The sequence below is a fragment of the Mesoplodon densirostris genome, chromosome 6 (genome assembly GCF_025265405.1).
Source record: "Mesoplodon densirostris isolate mMesDen1 chromosome 6, mMesDen1 primary haplotype, whole genome shotgun sequence".
Classification (NCBI taxonomy): Eukaryota; Metazoa; Chordata; class Mammalia; order Artiodactyla; family Ziphiidae; genus Mesoplodon; species Mesoplodon densirostris.
Window position 1 is genome coordinate 45,221,866 of NC_082666.1, and position 20,285 is coordinate 45,242,150.

Below are 20,285 nucleotides of genomic sequence, written 5' to 3' on the forward strand. Positions count from 1 at the left end.
TTGGCAGAAAAGAGCAAGTTAGTACCTTGTATCAAAACATCAACCTCGTGGAGCCAAGACTAATTCAGCCATATGAACATGTTATAAAGAACTTTATCCGTGAGATCAAACTTCAAAGCACAGAAATGGAAAACCTGGCCATCGCAGTGAAGAGGTATTGTAGTCTTTCCTGTCTAAGGGGCAGAAGGGGTCCTTTAACTGGCTCTCTGACCAAGTGGCACAAAAATGGAACTGCATTATCATATGGTATGGGGAGACGACCCGAACCTGAGGAATCTGGAGCTTTCTAAACTAAGCCAGCATGAGGGAAGCTGAGTCAGACAGTACTTTGTAGGGTCAGCCAGCAATCCATCAGCAGGTCCCCATGATCCTATCATATAAACCCTTCAAGGCCTGTGATTCCATATAGAACAGTTCAAGGAGATTCGTTATCTTATATCCAGCCACTTGAAACATACAGTATACTTTTCATCCAGAGAGGCAGGCAGACTCCATTTGAAGCCTGGCCTTGTCACTGACAGAAGAGTGACTTTGGGCAGGTTACTTAATCTCCCTGAGTCTCAGCTTCTGCATCTGCAAAATGAGGCTGTAAATATTCACATCCTCGGGGTGTGGAGACCTCATAGTGAGGCTTAGGTGAAGCACTTGGCACTGGGCCTACCACATGGTGGGTACTCAGCAGTGTTTCTTTCCCTCTCTCTAACCCTCCTCACCAGCTTGACCTGAAAGCCTAAAAACTGTTGAACCCTTACTCTCATACAGTTTATATAAGCCACAGCTGGCTTACATAGGATATCTTATTGGTTTTAACAGCAACCCAGTGCCAAAAGAGAATTTATATGTGTCGCAATCCAAACATCAGCCTCTTTGTTCCCTGGAAGACCACACTCCTTTGGCATATATTGGGAGAGAGGGCGTTTTGTTTGTCACAGTTCCTGGGTGTTCCGCCCCATAGATGCTTCTCACCTTCATGTGCTCTGCCACCAGCAGCTCCCAGTGTGCTGTGCACCGCACTGGTCTCTGCCCAGAACTTGTAAACAGCCCCTTTCATAGGATACCCCCCATTTGCATGGGGGCAGGTGAAGGCCGTTCCTCTCTCTTTAGTCTTTCCCTCCACATGATGATAAAACTATCTAGCTGACCCTGTGAAGTAATTAAAATATAGAAGAGAAAGTGTTTTAAAACACTGATGCTAAATAGGACTGTTTTTATAGTCCTAGAATCATACAAGAGTTGAACTATTCACAGGGGGTTTTTAAGTGAACATTTTCAGTTCCTGACTCTAATCTTTTCCCTCAAGTTTGCCTACTAGAGGCTTTCAGTGGGATCATAGAGCGGTCCTCAGATCATAAGTTTCTGTAGAGCATTCTGGGGTGTGGATCAGAGCCCCAGATTTGGCCTCCTTTGAGGGATGACTAGCAGACACACATACTGAGTTTTTAAAGAGTCCAGTGAATATCTGTGAAAACACACTAACTCCCCTGAACACACACAGGTGCGTATACATAGACCCACACAAAGATACATGGGACACACACACACACACACATTCACACATAACCTCTAAGTATAGTCCTGTGTAAACCCATAAGGGAAATAAAGAATGGCCTTCTCTTCCCTCTGCTCTCATTCCCAGCCGGGCCTCTCTGCTGTGGACGGAGTGCGTCACGTGATGTGGAGCTGATGGTGCTTCTCTCCCAGCTTCTGTGCTCTGTGGGTGGGATCCGAAGTCGGGCTCTGTCCTAAGCCCAAGGCCTCCTAAAGGCCGCTCTCTGAGCTGACAGAGACCTTGCCGAGGTGTTTAAGTGACTACCGTAAATATTCCCTTACATCCTTAACTAAGGACCATGCATCCCCACCTCTTTTTTTGGTTAGGGGAGGGCCTCAGTCTTTTTGCTCAGCACTTGCACCTGAAGAAGGTGTTCCCAGTGTCCTGGTAGGAGCCCTGGACTAAGGTTAAAGTGCACATTCCCAACACGGTAGACGCTTTACTGGGAATTGGGAATTGCTGGGGCAAACAGTGTGTCATTATAGACTACCCTGATTTACTCCCCCTCCCCCAAAAATAAGAAAGAAAGAAAAAAGAGTTGTTCAGAAGTGAAAAAGGCAGAAGGAACACATTTGGGAGAAGTCCCAGATGCCCAGATGTTTGGGACTGGATGTCTAGAAGGAATGGCTGGAAAAAAGTGATCATAACAAAGGGAGAAATGGATGTGTGGCTTAGCTATTCCCAGTCCCAGAGTTGACCAAAAAAACCCGAAAGTTGCTGTGGAGATACATAATGCCTAGATTTCAAACATCAAGTGTTTGTAAACGAACTAGAACTAGCTGACTGTCCAAACTTGGTTAACATAACCTCGGGCAGGCTGTAAGGTGAAGAGGAAGTTAACAGGAGCAGAAAATAGTGATAAGTCACTCAGAATTTTACTTCCGGGTCTTCCCTCCACCCATCAATGCTTGTTTGGAAGCTCATGTAGAAATTAAATTCATGCATGAACAAATTGTGTTGGAAGGGAGTAAATAAGTTGAAAGCAGGTAGGATGGTATAGCAGAAGCTATCAGACTGGAAGACAGAGGCCTTCTACTGAGGTCCTGTTTCTACTTTTATTAACAGCATGTCATTGGGCCAAGTAAATTGACTCTAAATCTCATGGTGGCTGCTTTCAAGTCACTTACAATCTAGTTGAGTAGGCAAGACATATGCATGTGAAAATTTAGATAACTGGACACAGAGCTTAGAAAGAACAAAAAATAAAATTTTTAGGGCTTAATCTGAAGCTTCAATCATTGTAAAGTGACAGGTGTCTCCATACTAGACAACTGCTAAATAAAACTATCTGGGTATCTTCTCAACGAAATTTTCTCATTTCTAACTTTCTGGCAGATCAGTATTCTCTGCCTTCACAGAAATATGATTTATTGATTGTATTAATAAAAGAAACAGGAATTTTCTAAAGGGCAACTATATCTACATTCTAGAACTTTAGGGAACCAATCAGAAATAATTTTTGAGATCTCTTCTTTTTTTCCCTTCTAACTATAGCATTTAGCATTGTGTGTTTCCTATGATAAAATTTCAAAATTGTATCTAACCATCTCCTTGACATGGAGTTCTTTTCTTGTCTGGGATTGTAGCTCAGTCATCGCAGCAAAAAAGGTTTTCAGAATTTATTGAGAGCCTCCCAGCAATTTGGTATCTTTATCCGTTCTTTGCTACAATCTAGTTTAATACCATTTAATCTATTCCATTTATTTAATATCTAGTTTTAATGTCCCTTTACACCCAACTGATCGAATTGCCAACATCATTTTATTATGTGGAAGGAACAGGGAATATTATTTTAAATGGTATGTTTCTCCTCATCTGTAAAATAGAGAGCTTGAAATAGATGAGGTCACAGTTTTCTGTTCATGTTACAAGGCCAAGAGTATAATGAAAAGGTGTGCATCCTCTTAAATTTCAGAGCCCAGGACAAGGCAGCCATGCAATTGAGTGAATTGGAAGAGGAAATGGATCAGAGGATTCAGGCTGCAGAACACAAGACACGGAAAGACGTGAGTTTGTGGGATGGCCCCTTCATGCGACGAATCCTCAGAGCACCTTTTATGGACAGGGCACCGGGCATCCTCTGGGTGCAGCAAGTCCAGACTGCCACAGGCGCTCTCAACAAGGGCATTGTTAGTGCTGGTGGTTTTATCGGGGTGTTGGGGGGGTGGGTAGAGTAAGGAGAGAGGAGAGAGGGAGAGGGAGGGAAAGAGAGACAGACAGTGACAGAGACAGAGACAGTAAGTAAGTAATCAACTAAAGTGGCTAATTTCAGATGGCAACAAGCACAGTAAAGAAACGGCATGTGTGATAGACAGGCTGCTTCAGGTTGGGAGGTCAGGGGCCTCTGTGAAGAGGGGACAGGAGAGCTGAGGCCTGAAGGAGAAGGCAGAGCCCGCCTTCCTAAAGGATGGTGGCTCCACCCTTAATACCACTGTCTTGCTGCCCACGTCCACCGCTACTTTAAATCTAGATTACAATGAAGTTAAAATGCTCTCTGCTAATTTTGGTGTTGTTTTACAATGGGATATACTTTTACTCATCAATACAGGAACTCTTGTAGTTGAAAGTTGGGTGCTACCTTCAGTGATTTCCATAGGAGAAATAATTATCTTCTTCCCTTATGAAATATATTTGGGTGATTGATGTTTACTGAAAACAGAAAATAGACATATTTCTTTGAGGAGCTAACATCAGGTTGAACATTCCCTTTTTTTCTATTCATTTTCCCCATTAACTCTGAGAGGCAGAAAATTGAGTGAGAAGGGCCTGGGGGTTGGCATCCAGTAGACCTTAGTTTGCCTCCTGGCTCTGCCCCGTCTCAGTTCAGTGGCACTAGAAAAATAACATAACCTCTGAGCCTTTGTTGTTCCAGCTTTAGATGGGATAATGCCCCCTACCTGCTTTAAGGAGGGTCGAGCCTGGTGATCTGTATGCGTGCCTAGAGCAGTGCCTGAGGTATGGTAGGGGCACCATGGCCATTGCTGTTCTGCTCTTTTCCGGTGCTCTGTGTACCTTGTGTCCTTTCAGATTCTTCACCTTAAGTTGCTTTACTACATGTATGCCTTCGGGTCTCTTGGTTGTCTTATCTCTTAATAACACATTTAATAACTGTTTGGAAGTCATGTTCACAGAGTGAATAGCTCGGAGTCCACGGTCCAGCTTTATTACAATGATTATCCCATTCTTTTGTTAGCGCTTTATTTCTTCTAGTCTAGAAACAGTAACATCCTATTTTTTTCTGCCTTTTTCCCTCTCCATCCATTTAATCTGTGCATTCATTCATTCATCACACACTTGTCAAGCATATGTGTTATTCTGTCATCAAATCTCCGCCTCTTCCAGCTAAGCACTTCCCAAACTGGTTGTTGGTGATGGATACCTGACCATGGCCCTACCCCTTATCACTTCATGTTTTGTTAATTATACCATCTTCCTCATTTTCCTTGGCTCTGGTACAGGGGTGATGAATACATGGCATCTTTCTCTGTTCCACAGCAATGGCATAAGTGGCTAGTGAGTCACTGCACAGATGTGGTCTCTGAAACCTCAGCACACTGCTGCCAATGGAGCAGCTTTGGCCCTGGGATGACACCTATTTGCCAGTCTGCCCCAGTCTCCTCGTCTCTCTGGAATAACACATCCACTCTGACTGAAGCTTTTCCCTAACTCACCTCCACTAAGCATGGCTTACCTTGGCTCCCCGCACACAGTTCTTCACCCTGCAGCTCTGGCCTGGCTCATTGCTCTGCTTTCACTCCAGCTGGGTTTTTTTTTTGCCTTGATAACTCCTCTCCACTTTCCTAAATTTTGCAAAGATCAGAGAAAGTCTCCCCTTCTCCCCAGTGCCCTCCCCTAGTCCTCTAGCCACGTTCACCTCTTCCTGACCTTGACTCCTCTTGCACATATAGTGTTTATCCCATTGTTTCAGTTAGGGTTTTAAAAATATATTATAACAGCTTTATTGAGGTATAATGGGCATGCAATAAACTTGTACCTACTCAAAGTGTAGAATATGATAAGATTGGATATGTGTATATACCGAGAAACCATCACCACAATCAAGATAAAGGTACGTTCACATACTGTTGGTTTCCATGCCCCTGTGTCATGACATCCTTCTTTGCCCCTCCTTGTCAGGCAACCATTTTATGTCTTCTTTGGTGAAGCATCTATTAAAATCTTTTGCTCACTTTTAAAACTAGGTTGTTTGTTTTCTTATTATTGAGTTTTGGGAGTCCTTTATATATTCTGATCTATAAATATTTCCTCCCAGGCTGTGGCTTATCTTTTCATTCTCCTAACAGTGTCTTTTGAAGAGTAGAATTTTTTTATTTTTATGAAGTCCAATGCATCATAGATTTAAAGTAGCGGTGGACGTGGGCAGCATGGATATGTTTTTTCTTTCATGGATATGTTTTTGATATTTAAGAAATCTTTGCGTAACCCAAGGTTGCAAAGATTTTCTCCTGTGTTTTTTCTATAAGTTTTATTGTTTTAGATTTCACATTTAGGATCTGTTTTGTAAGGTATGGATCAAAGTTCTTATTTTTTGCATATGCATATCTAATTGTTCCAGCCTATTTGTTGAAAATACTATCTGTTCTCTGCTGAATTGCCTTTGCACTTTGTCCAAAATCAGTTTTCTGTATTTGTGTTGGGTTTATTTCTGGGCTCTCCATTCTGTTCCATTGATTGATTTGTCTATCTTTATGCTGGTGTTACATTGTCTTGATGATTATTGCTTTATGTCTTGAATTATTAGTTCCATAATGAGTCTAGTATTAGTTCTTCGCTGTGTTCTTTTTCAAAGTTGTATTGGCTATTTTAGGTCCTCAATTTCCGTAGAATCAGCTTGTCAATTTTGAAAAACAACAACAACAAAAACCCAAAACCTGTTGGGGGTTTGACTGGACTTCATTGCATCTATAGATCAACTGGGGGAGATTTGGCATCTTATTAATAATGAATAATCCACAAACCTGATATATTCTCCATTTATTTAGGTCTTATTACACTCAACTCCACTGGTTATAAACTTAAAACTTTTTTTGAATACAGAACATAGGATATTAAATTCCATAATGTGTTAAGAGAAAAAGGAAACTGAAAGATATTTGGGCTCATGGGAGCTGCAGCCCCTGACCTCCTGGAGTGCCCTTTTGCCATTCTCTGTACCAGGGGTGACACACATGAGAAGTACCAGCCTATGGGGCAGCACTTTGCATAGAAATTTGCAGGTGATGTGGTTTGAATTTAGATAAGGTGTAAACTCTTGGAAAAACAGTAAACCCATCAGGCCTTCCTGAGTCCTGATGACATGATAGGATTCAGCCAAGCACTGGGGCCCTTGATTGTGCCATAGCTTTTAATTAGACACAGCAGTAATTAATTAGCTAGTTAATTGATGTGCTGCAGCCCTCTATCACAGTTGAGTAGTGGTCTTAGAGGTGTCACCCCAGGTTACGGTGTGTCTGTAGGTTGTGGGATTCTGCAGCTCTTTCAGTCTTGTAAGTTTCCATTCCGGAAGTGCTGGGCATCTAAAGTTTGGTTACTTCTGTTTTACCTTCTCACTATCTCTGTGTAGGAGACTTGGGGTCAGTCTTAGTTTGACACAAAATGTTTCTCACCTACAGGATTTTGAAGAACCTATTTAAATCAGCAAAATCATTTTTTTTTTCTTTCAGGAAAAACGCAAAGCTGAAGAAGCCCTCAGTGACCTCAGGCGTCAGTATGAAACAGAAGTGGGAGATCTACAGGTGACAATAAAGAAACTCAAAAAGGTAGGTATGTGGCAGCTGGACTTTGAGGGATACTTTCAGTATCTCAATGTGTCTACATTTTTAGCAACTAAAAACATGTGGAATCATATTGAAGCAGTGGATAAATCAGATTTCAGAATCAAATTGGACTCCTTGGCAAGGATTTTTTTTAAAGGCCTGTAATTTCTGTTTCTAAGGGCAGCCTATCTTCTGCATAGATCTAATAAATATTTCTGGTCCCTTGAACAGTTGTCCATCAAACCTCAGTTTTCTTTCCTTGGTCTTTACCAAGTGCCCTCAAGTCCCATCTCTCCAGTGGACTGTCTGCTCATGACAGCAGGGACACTGTCTTGCCTGGTCATGTAGCCCTACACTCAGCTTACTGCAAGGTATATGTATTCAGTGAATATTTATTAAATGAAATGAATATTTCTCTTCTCTGTGGAAAGTTCCAGATCTAGAGGACCACTGATCAGCAAGAAGTGGGAGAGAACCTGTTGACATGAAAGCAGAGGTGTGATTGGTTTTGGCCTCTGCTCTATTTGGTTTCTAATGATTAGGGTCCATTTCACTCAGTGGTATGCTGGTAGATGTTTAACAACAGGCTCTGGAGAGGGGAGGAAAGGAGGAGGCATTTGTAGCATTTGCCGATCTTCATGGTATAAATATTCCCACCATTACCGATTTCAAGCTACCAAGTTGACATCACTGAATGCAGAGTTTGGGAAGAAATGCTTAAAATAAATAGGCTCTCGCCTGCTGGCACACATTGGCTCCAGCATAATACTGGATTCACTTCCTGCATGTGGATGGTCTCCATAACTAATGGAAATACCTTAGCTAAAATGAAAATGGCTACTTAAAAAATAATCGTCCCCGAAAGTGGCATTGTGAATTTAGGCACATCACTTTGCTTCTCTGGTTGTTCATATGATAACCTTTAATGCTCCTTCCAGTGTTTATACCGAATGAGATTAAGTGACAATTAATGCATTTGTGGGTTACTGCAATTCAAACCTCTGGAATTATTAAGAATTCTCCCAGTATCCTTCTTGGAAAAGTATTATCAACGTCAACCTTATATCTGATTTCCAAAGGTCATTAGACCATAATATTATTCTTGTATTACAGAATTTGAATGGACCAATCCTTTGCTTAATGCTAGAGTCACAGATTCTCCTAGTCACTGTCCTCAATTATTTCTGTGTCATCCAAATCTTTAAGAGAATGTTTGCAAGAGGAGACACAGAGTTGTTTTTTCATATAGCATATGATGAAGACCAAATAGGCCCTGAACAGTAAGAGTCAGGAGTGACAAGACCCGAGTCCTTATCAAGACTGTGCCAATTTCGGACTTCCCTGGTGTTGCAGTGGTTAAGAATCTGCCTGACAATACAGGGGACACGGGTTTGAGCCCTGGTCCGGGAAGATCCCACATGCCACAGGGCTAACAACTAAACCCATGCACCACAACTACTGAGCCTGCGCTCTAGAGCCAGCGAGTTGCAACTACTGAGTCCGCGTGCCACAACTACTGAAGCCCACGCACCTAGAGCCTGTGCTCCGCAACAAGAGAAGCCACCGCAATGAGAAGCCCGTGCACCGCAACGAAGAGTAGCCCCTGCTCGCCACAACTAGAGAGAAAGCCCGTGCATAGCAACAAAGACCCAACGCAGCCAAAAATAAAAATATTTTTTTAATTTAAAGAAGACTGTACCAATTTCTTCTATAACACCCGGGACAATTGGCTTCATCGTTCTTTTTTTTAAATAAATTTATTTAGTTATTTATTTATTCATTTATTTATTTTTGGCCGCGTTGGGTCTTCATTGCTGCACACGGGGGGCTTCCTCTAGTTGTGGCGAGCGGGGGCCCTTCATTGCGGTGCACAGGCTTCTCACTGCGGTGGCTTCTCTTGTTGCAGAACATGGGCTCTAGGTGCACAGGCTTCAGTAGTTGTGGCACGCGGGCTCAGTAGTTGTGGCTCACGGGCTTGGTTGCTCCGCGGCATGTGGGATCCTCCCGGAGCAGGGATCGAACCCGTATCCCCTGCCTTGGCAGGCAGACTCTTAACCACTGCGCCACCAGGGAAGTCCGGCTTCATCATTCTGATCATTAGCTTCTCATCTGTAAGATGGGATTAATAATAAACTGTCCTGTCTAAACCACAGTGACTGACATTTTATTGACTTTGTAGCTTATTAAGCTCTTCTTCATAATTTAAAAAAATCAAATTCTTAAACTTTCTCTGAGAAAAGTGCAAACTTCCCACTTTTACAGATGAGAACACTGAGTTCCAGGTTAAATAACTTGCACAAAGTCACTCAGCTAATAAGCAATGGGTTGTCTTTCTGTCTTTACACAGTTGGTGCTTTCTCACTTATACCAGACTTCCTGCCTGCCTGATAGGGTTGTTCTGCGAGAGAGTAAGAGATAATTTATGGGAGAACATGTTAAAAGCTGTAAAGGAATATACAGAAGTTTACAGATTTAGTATAATCGCCAGACATTACCTTATGCCAGTGGTTCTGAGAAACTCATTTTTTTCCCCACAATTTTTTTTCTCTGAAATTGGCATGATCTTAAAATCAGTGGCTCTTTCGGCTTCAGCCACTTGAAAACCTTCCACTGATGCCATCTGGCAAGATGAAGAAAGTCTATCATCAAAATACTTAGATTTTGATGAAATATCGCATTCATTTTGATCAATGCATGCATATTCTATTAATGGACACCCACAAATCCCCACATTTCCCAAGGGATGTAAGCTATGTGTAAGAAAGACATTTTTGTTATCCATGTTAGGGATGCTTCTGAGCCAATTTAGTCTGGTAATACTCAGTAATCAACCAGGAAGTAAAGCTCATTTGTGTATTTATATAATTTTGTGTGTGTGTCTCTAACTTCATACCATACTTAAATATTATTGACTTAAATCATTAAATAAGCATTTTTTGACATCACCATGAAGAAAACATAGTTGATTTTTGACACCAATTCTGCTCTTAAAAATCTTGGACTCTAGTAAGAGAGTTAAAACACTCATAAGTAATTATGATATAGAATAGCAAGTGTTAAATGCAGATAAAGTTTAAGAGAATATAAAGGTCCAGACTCATACACAATATAACTGAAAAAGGGAGGACTGAATTGCTTGATAGTTGAATCGTTTCCCCAAAATGGCTTTTCAATTGTTTCAAAGAAAAATATACACACTACTATATATAAAATAGATAACCAACACGGACCTACTGTATAGCACAGGAAACTATACTCAGTATCTTATAATAACCTATAATGGAAGAGAATGTAAAAAAAGAATATATATATATGTGTGTAATTGTACATAAGTACATATGTATAATATGTACTTTACACCTGAAACTAACACACTGTAAATCAACTATATTTCAATTTAAAAAAAAAAGAATAAAAAGGTACCTTGGCAAAGAAAAGAAAATTCATGAAATAAGAAAACCCCTTTTTTAAATGTTTAAATTATTTAAAGCAAATTTTCAAACCCTTCTGGATTATATATAATTTAATGATTTATAAGGTTGTATAATGTTGAAAATTGGAGACTTCTAGAATTCCCATATCTATATGCACATATATTCCTAAACTTAACCAAATCAATTCAAAGTGAGTTTGTAAATGCCCAACTTTATTTGCTTTTTCAGCTAGAAGAACAATCAAAACACATAAGTCAAAAGGAAGATGTGGCTGCATTAAAAAAACAAATTTATGACTTATCAATGGTAAGAATTAACTTTTCACTTACAGTAATATATTTCCTGTTAGACTACTGTTTCCTAAATAAAATCATGCTATGATTTCAATGTTCCAGGAATAAAAGCTTAAAGAGAAATTAATACTACAGTTAGAGAAAGTCTTTGAAATACCTCTGACTAAAGGTATTATATTTATGCAGCCTTTTTCCCTCAATGATACCTATTGTAAATGCTTTTCATTTTTTATTTAAAGCAATAATGGCATGGCCTTTAAATTTTAAATAGTTAACCCCTGAATTCTTTTTTTTTTTTTTGCGGTACACGGGCTTCTCACTGTTGTGGCCTCTCCCGTTGCGGAGCACAGGCTCCGGATGCGCAGGCTCAGCGGCCATGGCTCACGGGCCCAGCCGTTCTGCGGCATGTGGGATCTTCCCAGACTGGGGCATGAACCCACGACCCCTACATCGGCAGGCGGACTCTCAACCACTGTGCCACCAGGGAAGCCCCCCGCTGCATTCTTATAACATCAACTTTTATCTGTTTTCCCTAGCTTTGTAAGATGAGGTATTATTGCCCTGCCCTTCCTCCAACTTTTCTGTCTGTCCCTTTTCCATCTTCTGCTGACCATATCTTTAGTATTTCTGTTGCCAAAACTGATAACATCTACATCTATTATATTATCGCCATTTTCTTTATTTTGTATTCAGGTTGACTCTAAAAGTTGAAAACCAATAATGAACATTTCCTTTATCGTGACTCTAAATATTCTCCCTGCAGAGCCAAGAAGTGAGCTAGAATTGCAGTTCTTTCTCTCCAGTCATTATCCCTGTGCCACTCAAAAGAGAAGGTCCCCCAGCTTTGTGGTCAGATAAATCCCCTTTATGCATTACCAGTTTCAGATTTTGCTACCTCTTAGTTGGTTTTGTGCTTGGATCACAATGTTCTCGTAGAGTTGCTTACTTCTCTTGGATTCTCTTGTGGAGTTTTTGGTTTCTTGTAAAAAGAACCTGCCATCTTCACGATATTACCAATACCTTGCAACTTCTTATTTATTCTTTCCAGTACATGGAATTTGTTTTTTTTCTCCTTGAAAATATTAATTTTGGAGTCCAGGAAATTTCAGTTCTTATTGGACTGGCTGCTTTTTAAACTTGCTACCCAGATGTCATCTTGGAATTTCTGATCATTTTAGGTAGCTGTGGTAGGATTCCTGTACAGCTGGGCAAACATCTGTTTAGTTCAAGGCCTCTCCCCTGGAAGATGGCCTTCCTCAGAGCTCTAAGTGTGAAGCTGGCTGTCAGACATAGAACCCCAATTACCAGATGCATGGGGCCTGGATGTTCAGAGAGAAGCCTTAGCTTTCCTTTTGGGAATCATTCAGTTATTTTTAAAAAGACGAACCCCATCTTGTTGCCTTTGGAATCAACTCTGGCTTATCTGCTCTTCTTTCTTAGGGTAAGAGCAGGTAAAGCCTCGAGAGCTACAGTTTTAATCTCTATTTCCAGACCCCCTTCTCACTCTCTGGGGTTCTGCCTGACCAGTTGTCTCTTCTTTGTTCTACAGCAGAACCTTCAACACACATCTTCTGGACCTCCTTTTCCCCTACTCTCTTCCCTTTGTCAGCACATTGCCATCCAGTTTCCTTTTTCCAGCAATATGTTTAAATCACTTGACTGCTGATGGGCCCCTCTTCCATTCTTTTAATTTTTATTGGTTTATTTCCTTTGGTATTTCATGTTAATGGGGTCTCAAAAGGGGAAGAAGACAAATTCATGTACCCAGTCCACCATATTGAACTGGAGCCTCCAATGATTTTTTTTCTTCTCTTTTTTTTTTTTTGTTTTTAAGAAAAATATAGAAATCTCCTAATCACACTGGCTTATTTTCAAGTGCAAAATTAAAAATGTTAGGTGATAGGATTTATTGTGAAAAGTAGCCAGTCTACCTGGTAACAGGTATTGTTAATTCCACAGAGTATCTATCAGTAGTTCCACAGCTCTCATTAAGTAAAACAGATGTTTAAATATTTGGTCTCCATTAATTTGCCAATAACATGTTAAAGTACATCATGATAAACTCTTGACTGTTGTAGTTTCACACCAAATGTCAAATATTTTTTAAAAAGCTTTGAGGATTTAATTTTTGACACTTTCTTTAATACTTTATGAAAATTTCAAATTACCTTGAATTGATAATTAGTTCTTTGAACACCAAGATTTGAAGACTTGTGGAGGGGAGAGAGTGATGTGTGGGAAGGTTACACTACACTTGACTTCACTTCACCCGGGTAGAAACTCTGAGTCTAATGACCTGCACTGTGCCTTTCCTCTAGGAAAATCAGAAAGTTAAGAAGGATCTTTTAGAAGCACAGACAAACATAGCCTTTCTTCAGAGTGAATTAGATTCTTTGAAAAGTGATTATGCTGATCAGAGTCTGAATTCTGAAAGGTATGAAACTTCACATTTTACTTTTCAGTTTGAGTGGAATGTTTATTTAGGTAACCATCCATGTGAATGAAGCTCAGTAATAAAGGGTTATTTATTAACTTTACTAATATGTTCTTTGCTTTCTAAAGATGTTACTTTTAGTGTCAGATTTCCTAGTGATTTTTGTGTTTTCAATTTTTTTAATTATTGGCTGCTCAGGAAAGTGCAGGGCTTAGTAATGTTTGAATTAACTGGCAGCAGAAGAATATACCTAAAGTGTCAAGAGGCAGCGCTAATTGAAGTGCTTTGAAGGTAGGAATCCTGGCCCTACAACAACAACAAAAAAAATAGAAAATGAGACATCTTAGGCAAGTCATTTTATTTTGCTGTGCTTCAGTTTTGCAGTATGGTGTTAATAACATATGACCTAACACACATGTACCCACAGAAGCATGTAATTATATATAAGGAAGATACCCATGTATATTTATATAGGGGTATTTAAAGATAAAATGCATCTATATGCATTAGTATATGTGTGTATCCCCTAGTACATGTATACTTAAGAAAAACACCTTGTGTTTTGTTTGTTGGTTTGCAGACTTTAATCAGAATTAAGGTCCTGTAATGGAAAGCAGTGAAACATTTATTAAGTGCTTACTGCATACAGGTCCCTGAACTAGATAAGGAGTTATGAGTGTGGAATATATAAAAAAAGAAAAGACGTGGCCTCTGCTCTTTGAGAACTTCAAATTTAGTTGGGAAAAATTAAAAGGGTTATGGAGTTAAACAGCATAAGAACTCAGCAGTGTCAGAAACAATACCACTGCAATGTCACAGGTTGGGTTCATTGCCATGAAATGGTAGACAGCGTGTTCCTTTAGTCCAGAAAGGTGGAGACTTTATAAAAGAAGAGATACTTGAGATGAGTTTGTCAGCAAGCAACACAGGTCACACTGACAATTGCCCGGCACTGTCTTTAGTACTTTACTAGCATTAACGCATTCATGGTTTCCTATGAGATAGGGACTTTCCTTATCCCCATTTCACAGATGGGAGAAGAGTCTCAGAGATGTTCCAGGTGAGGCAGAACCCAAAGCAGGGGCAAGGACATGGGGAAGGATAAGACTGGTTTGGGGAACAGTGGTCAGCCTGGTGGACAGAAAAAGATATTTGGAATGGAAAGGCAAACGTTTAAAAAAAGATTAAAAAGTATAAAAGCTAGTTTAAGGCTATAATGTAATGCCCCAGAATTTTTGGCTAAGGAACTTAAATTCCTACAGACAATTGGGAAACTTTTAGCCTCATCAAGAGAGCAAGTGGACAGCTTATTGCAGACAAAATTTGACAGCCTGAGGGTTTTTGGAAGCTAGTGATGGGGTTTTATCTGCTTAGAAATGGGGCAGGTGTGAGGTAGGGGCTGAAGGTAAGTGGCTGATGTTCTGAGTGGACCTTTTAAGGAGGAGGCGGGGCTTCTTCATAATAAAGCAACAGAGGAATCTGTTGAGCATGAGTTTACAGTGAACAGAGAAAGCCTGGTCCTGTGGATTCCTCTGTGGCTTAGGGTAAGGCAGGGAGGGCAGGGAGGGCTGGGCGCACAGAGGTGAGAAGGAATCACAAGAAGGGAGAATATAGCTGGGGCTGAAGTTGCATACGGCTTGGAATGAGCAGAGAAGAGTCTGAGGTGAGAGAGTGAATTGGGTGGAAGGGACTGGTAATGTGAGTAGCTGGGGAGAGGGGACTTAGCAGAACATCAGGGGGTTCAGTCCCAGTGAAGAACAGAGTCAGGTCAGTGGGCTGGGGTGGAGGAGCTGGTGGGTGCGGGGAGGGGGATGGGGGGAGTAGAGCCTTGCGAGAGGAAGCAGAGGCGTGGGTGTGCTCGTGGGTCACAGGAGGAGAGGAGGCTGCTGATGTCTCAGAGGAACCGGGCAGCAGCACAGAGAGATAGAAGACCACGGTCAAGGACACAGGCCTTCGGAAAAGGCGGAAAGAGGTCTGGGAGGGTAGGTGTCAGTAAGGCAGGACTGAACATCTAATCCGCATTCAAACATAAAATATAATTTTACAGGGATCTGGAAGTAATCCGAGAGTACACAGAAGATCGAAATAGTCTTGAGAGGCAAATTGAAATACTCCAGTAAGTTCTCATATAAAGTCCTCATCACATTTACATTTAATTATATTTTGTTAGTAAAACAGGTGCCACATGTAACACGAGTTGCCATATATCAAAGGCTGGGTTCGCGGCTCCACGCACGTCCCTTCTCGACACGGTGTGTTCAGCACGTCAGCTTGGCTTTCTGATGCTTCTCATCCTACATAAACTATTCAAATCCAGGGACTAGAGTATAATTCTCTAAAAGTCCTCGCAAGTCAGGTGATATGTCCGGCACGTCTTTATGATACCTTTATTTTACTGTAAAGGACAATGGCCCTGACCTCATCAGCTTTCTCTGCAGCTCAGCACACTGAGAGGTTTCAGGCGTCTCACATAGTGCATGTCACATCACTAGGCATACACGATCATTCTTTGGCAATTTATTGTGTCTGCTTAGCAGTATATTTTTCTTTTTTTTTTAACCTCTTGGAAATATTATACCTGCTTTGTCAAATTTGCAGCTAAGTTTTAGGAAATCCATCCTCTGAGACCTTCCCTGCAAAACCTCCCCCTTTCCCACTGCCCCTTTCTCTCTTTTTCACCTAGGCAGTATTTTCTTCTGGTTTTAGTTCCCCCAAATGATGTCAGGTCAGATTTGACAATTTTTTTGTCATCATTATGAATGCTTATTACATCTCACCTGTGGCAATGATAGAGTTGATATATTACAAGAATCCTGTTAGGGGCCTCCCTGGTGGCGCAAGTGGTTGAGAGTCCGCCTGCCGATGCAGGGGATACGGGTTCGTGCCCCGGTCTGGGAGGATCCCATATGCCGCGGAGCGGCTGGGCCCGTGAGCCATGGCCGCTGAGCCTGCGCGTCCGGAGCCTGCGCGTCCGGAGCCTGTGCTCCGCAACGGGGGAGGCCACAACAGTGAGAGGCCCGCATACCGCAAAAAAAAAAAAAAAAAAAAAGAATCCTGTTAATTCATTTATTCATTCATTCAGCAGGTTTTCACTCAGCACCTTTTATGGTTCAGGTATGCCAGGAGCTGAGGATACAGTAGCAAGTAGGAGAAAAAGGCCTCTCTCCTTATGGGGCTAGTCTAGGGGAAGAGGATGGAACCCGATCAATACTTACAGATGTTAGATGCCAAAAGAGAGGCAGGGGCCAAGGGGAGCCGAGTGTCTCGTAAGGGCATCCTCCTAACCAGGAAGGTCCAGGAAGCGTCTGACTGCTGAAGGATGAATAAGCCTGAAGCAGGGAAATAGTAGCCAGTCTCTACAGCAGAGACTTCATTTGATAGAAGAGGTTGCTCAGTCTCTGATAGCTTAAATGGCTGCTGTAAGGCATATAGAAAGTAAGTGCCTGAGTTGGGGTTTGAACCCTGAGCCAACATTGGAGCCTTTAACTGGTATAAAACAGTGTCTGGCAGTACAGCACCATGCCACAAGAAGGATGCAGGAGTAGCCAGGAGAAAGAAGTGTGACATAACACAGCATATCCGTGCAGGGGGGATAGAGAGTAGGTGGGGCCAGCTGGCTTCAGGCCTTTAGGGAACAGAGACCTGCACCAAACCTATCCAAACAGTGGAGCTACCTGAAGGAGCAGTGGGTTCCACAGCATAGCTGACTCACTCCTAAAATGCCTTGAGACCTCTAAAGAGAGGTGACACATTGTTAAGTTGCACTTCTAGTAATGAATTATGATCTCAGTTTATGAGGTTTGAAGGGAAGTGGTAGAAAGATACAAGCGGTGGTAATGCCACGTTCTGAATATCACAGCCTGAAAAGAAGTGGTGACTTTCACCCCCATTAATATTTTCCTTATCTATTTATTTACTTTGTAGAACAGCTAACAGGAAACTGCATGACAGTAACGATGGCCTAAGGAGTGCCCTTGAAAACAGTTACAGCAAGTTCAACAGATCCTTGGTATGTGATAGAATTTAATAATGCATTTCATTCTTTCTCATGGTAGAGTATTTTGATAAAAATCATGTATTTTCTTAGAAGAGAACTTATAATAATGAGAAACTATTTCATATAATAAAAGGAGACATTTTCCCAACTTAAAAAATATGCTATTCCTCTGCATAAATAAATGTCTAGATGTTAGCCAACTCTTTGTTCAATGTTCCAGAAAACCAAAGAAAGATGTATAAGGTGTGACCTGAGTCTTGGAAGAGTTTATAGTATAGTAGGGAGTTAAGATGTGCACAGATAGCAATAATAGAAGAAAAAGCGAGATGTCTCATGGAGGTTAAAATACATATTGCCCAGTTGAGAGGAGAGAGAGGGTGCTTCTGGCTGAGGAGTTTATTTAGACCCATTGGTTTGTTCTTTCTGGTAGTGAGATCATCAGAGTGGAGGCCTTGGGCTTTAATCCTCCTACAGAAACGAGCTAAGACCCATTTGGAATTTTGAGGACCTTTCCCTAGACTACATGTGCCAGAAAGCCTCTTCCCCCACTTTTGGGGGTCAGCTTCAAGGTTGGGGTTCCAGTGCCACAGCTTTGGGTATGGATGAGTCAGTCACTAAGCCAAATGATGGTTTGAGAAGAGACAAATCCACAGTCGGTATTGCAGGGTCCTGGCAAATCTGGGGAACCAGGATTCCCCTTTATGGCTTATATGGTAGGGTTTGGACTTAAGACATGATGAGGAGAGAGTCCTACGGGCAGTTGTTGCAGTTTTTCCCTTGATTTCTGTGCTTTCGTTTTCTCATGTAAGATACCAAACTTTTAATTACATTAGTAAACTAGTGTGCTACAGTTTTTTAAAATGTACATAGGGGTTCCCTGGTGGCGCAGTGGTTGAGAGTCCGCCTGCCGATGCAGGGGACACAGGTTCGTGCCCCGGTCCGGGAAGATCCCACATGCCGCAGAGCAGCTGGGCCCGTGAGCCATGACCGCTGAGCCTGTGCATCCGGAGCCTGTGCTCCGCAGTGGGAGAGGCCACAACAGTGAGAGGCCCGCGTACTGCAAAAAAAAAAAAAAAGTACATAAAATTTTTACATGGAATAACAATATATTACATATGTATTTTATGTATTACAGCGCATAAATAATATATCACCAGGGAATACAATTTCTAGAAGCAGTCCTAAATTTAATGCTCATTCTCCTCAACCTCTGGGCTATGACAGGTATGTTAACACCTACTTACTTTCTGTTTAAATTCTGGAACAGAGTTAAAAGGAAAGTACATTTCCTTACAGGTGAATTAGAATAACAGAATATATTGGGGGCACTAATATCTGTTTTCTACTATCTTACTTTAAATTTCTGAAACATGAAACATGTAAAGATTAAAGTAAAAATGTTTGAGAGAGTAAAGTGATTTCTTTAAGATGTTATCGTGACTTGGTTTTATGTATGCTTACCCTTACCTCATGCCTATTAAGTCTTGTTTCTTAGAAGTGCCCTCAGTAAGAGGTGTTTCAGGGAAGCCAGTGGAACTACCATATGTGATGTTGTGATATACGCAGTATATGATGTTGAGACTCTTGGCACAATCTGTAAATGTTTAATAGCTCAGTATAATATTATGCAAGCTATGTTCAAGGAAAGGCAAACTTTCAAAACAAATAGAAATGTAGCAAGTAGATGTTTATGCGCTAATGTATTAAAGGAGTCACAGAGCCTTCCCAGAAGTGAGGATTTAGCTCTATTTTTAATCAAATGAAGTGAAATATTAGCCCTGTTATAACTTGAGATCTAGCAATAAAAACTGAAAGATTACATTTGTGTACACATGTGTATACATATACATGTCCAGTGTCACTACTTAAAAGGCTAACTTGGAGTATGTCAAAGTTTGATGGTAGACGTGAGTGCATAAACTGCAGGTCTCTGGCTCTCCATTTCTGATGCCACTTTCATAATTTATGTTCCTTCCCTTTTCATTTGAGGACTTTTGGTCTAAAGAATAATGTACTTAGTATCTTGGCATTAGCAAGATGGCCATATCCCCTTTCAGGAAGGTCTGTTTCCAAGGCTTACTGGTAGTCACTTTTAATAAAATTCTATCCAAGTATCAGATGTTTTTATTATTCACTGATTTGTTTAATAAAAATTTTGAATAGTTTATCTATTTGTAGGCAACTGGCTTCTCTGTTTTTGAGAAATAGATATTACTTTTTTTGAGTTTAAAAAGGTATTATTCTTTATTTTTAAAAATAGTGATAAAATATACATAACGTAAAACTTACCATCTTCACTATATTTAAGTGTACAGTTCAGTGGCATTAAGTACATTCACATTGTTTTGCAACCGTCACCACCATGCACCTCCAGAACGTTTTTCTTTTTTCTTTTTTTTTCCACACACACACTGTATTTTATTTTTACAAGAGATAAATAAACTGACACCAAGCATTGTAAATGGATGACCACAACAAAAGCAACGATGATTGCAATTACCAAACACGAAACACACTCATATTATGTCATAATATTGACATTCAGTCCAGTAATCCTCCACTGTAACAGCTCCTTTACTTTGCAATGAAAATTGATTTGTATATTTTTTGCCTCTGAGTCCTTGTGGGATTTTTTTTTATTCAAACAGAAAGTCACAAAAATTATAATCATCCTCATCAGTTCACTCAGTCCCATGTAATTAATTTTTTTTTCATCTTGATCTTTTGTTAGCGCTTTTATGAATTCATCAGTTTTCCATTAGAGTTCTGAAAATGCTTCTTCATTCAGTTCAGCAGTATAG

General features: G+C 40.7%; 1 protein-coding gene across 1 annotated transcript in view; it reads left to right on the plus strand.

The window, feature by feature from the left end:
* The window catches only part of RASEF (RAS and EF-hand domain containing), an 81,855-nt gene that overhangs the window by 30,732 nt on the left and 30,838 nt on the right, over positions 1 to 20,285 (plus strand). The window contains exons 2-9 of the mRNA XM_060100729.1: positions 8 to 154; positions 3,465 to 3,555; positions 7,234 to 7,329; positions 10,989 to 11,066; positions 13,372 to 13,487; positions 15,535 to 15,603; positions 17,412 to 17,496; positions 18,620 to 18,708. Coding sequence (XP_059956712.1) covers positions 8 to 154; positions 3,465 to 3,555; positions 7,234 to 7,329; positions 10,989 to 11,066; positions 13,372 to 13,487; positions 15,535 to 15,603; positions 17,412 to 17,496; positions 18,620 to 18,708 — 771 coding nt within the window. The remainder of the gene's footprint in view (positions 1 to 7; positions 155 to 3,464; positions 3,556 to 7,233; positions 7,330 to 10,988; positions 11,067 to 13,371; positions 13,488 to 15,534; positions 15,604 to 17,411; positions 17,497 to 18,619; positions 18,709 to 20,285) is intronic.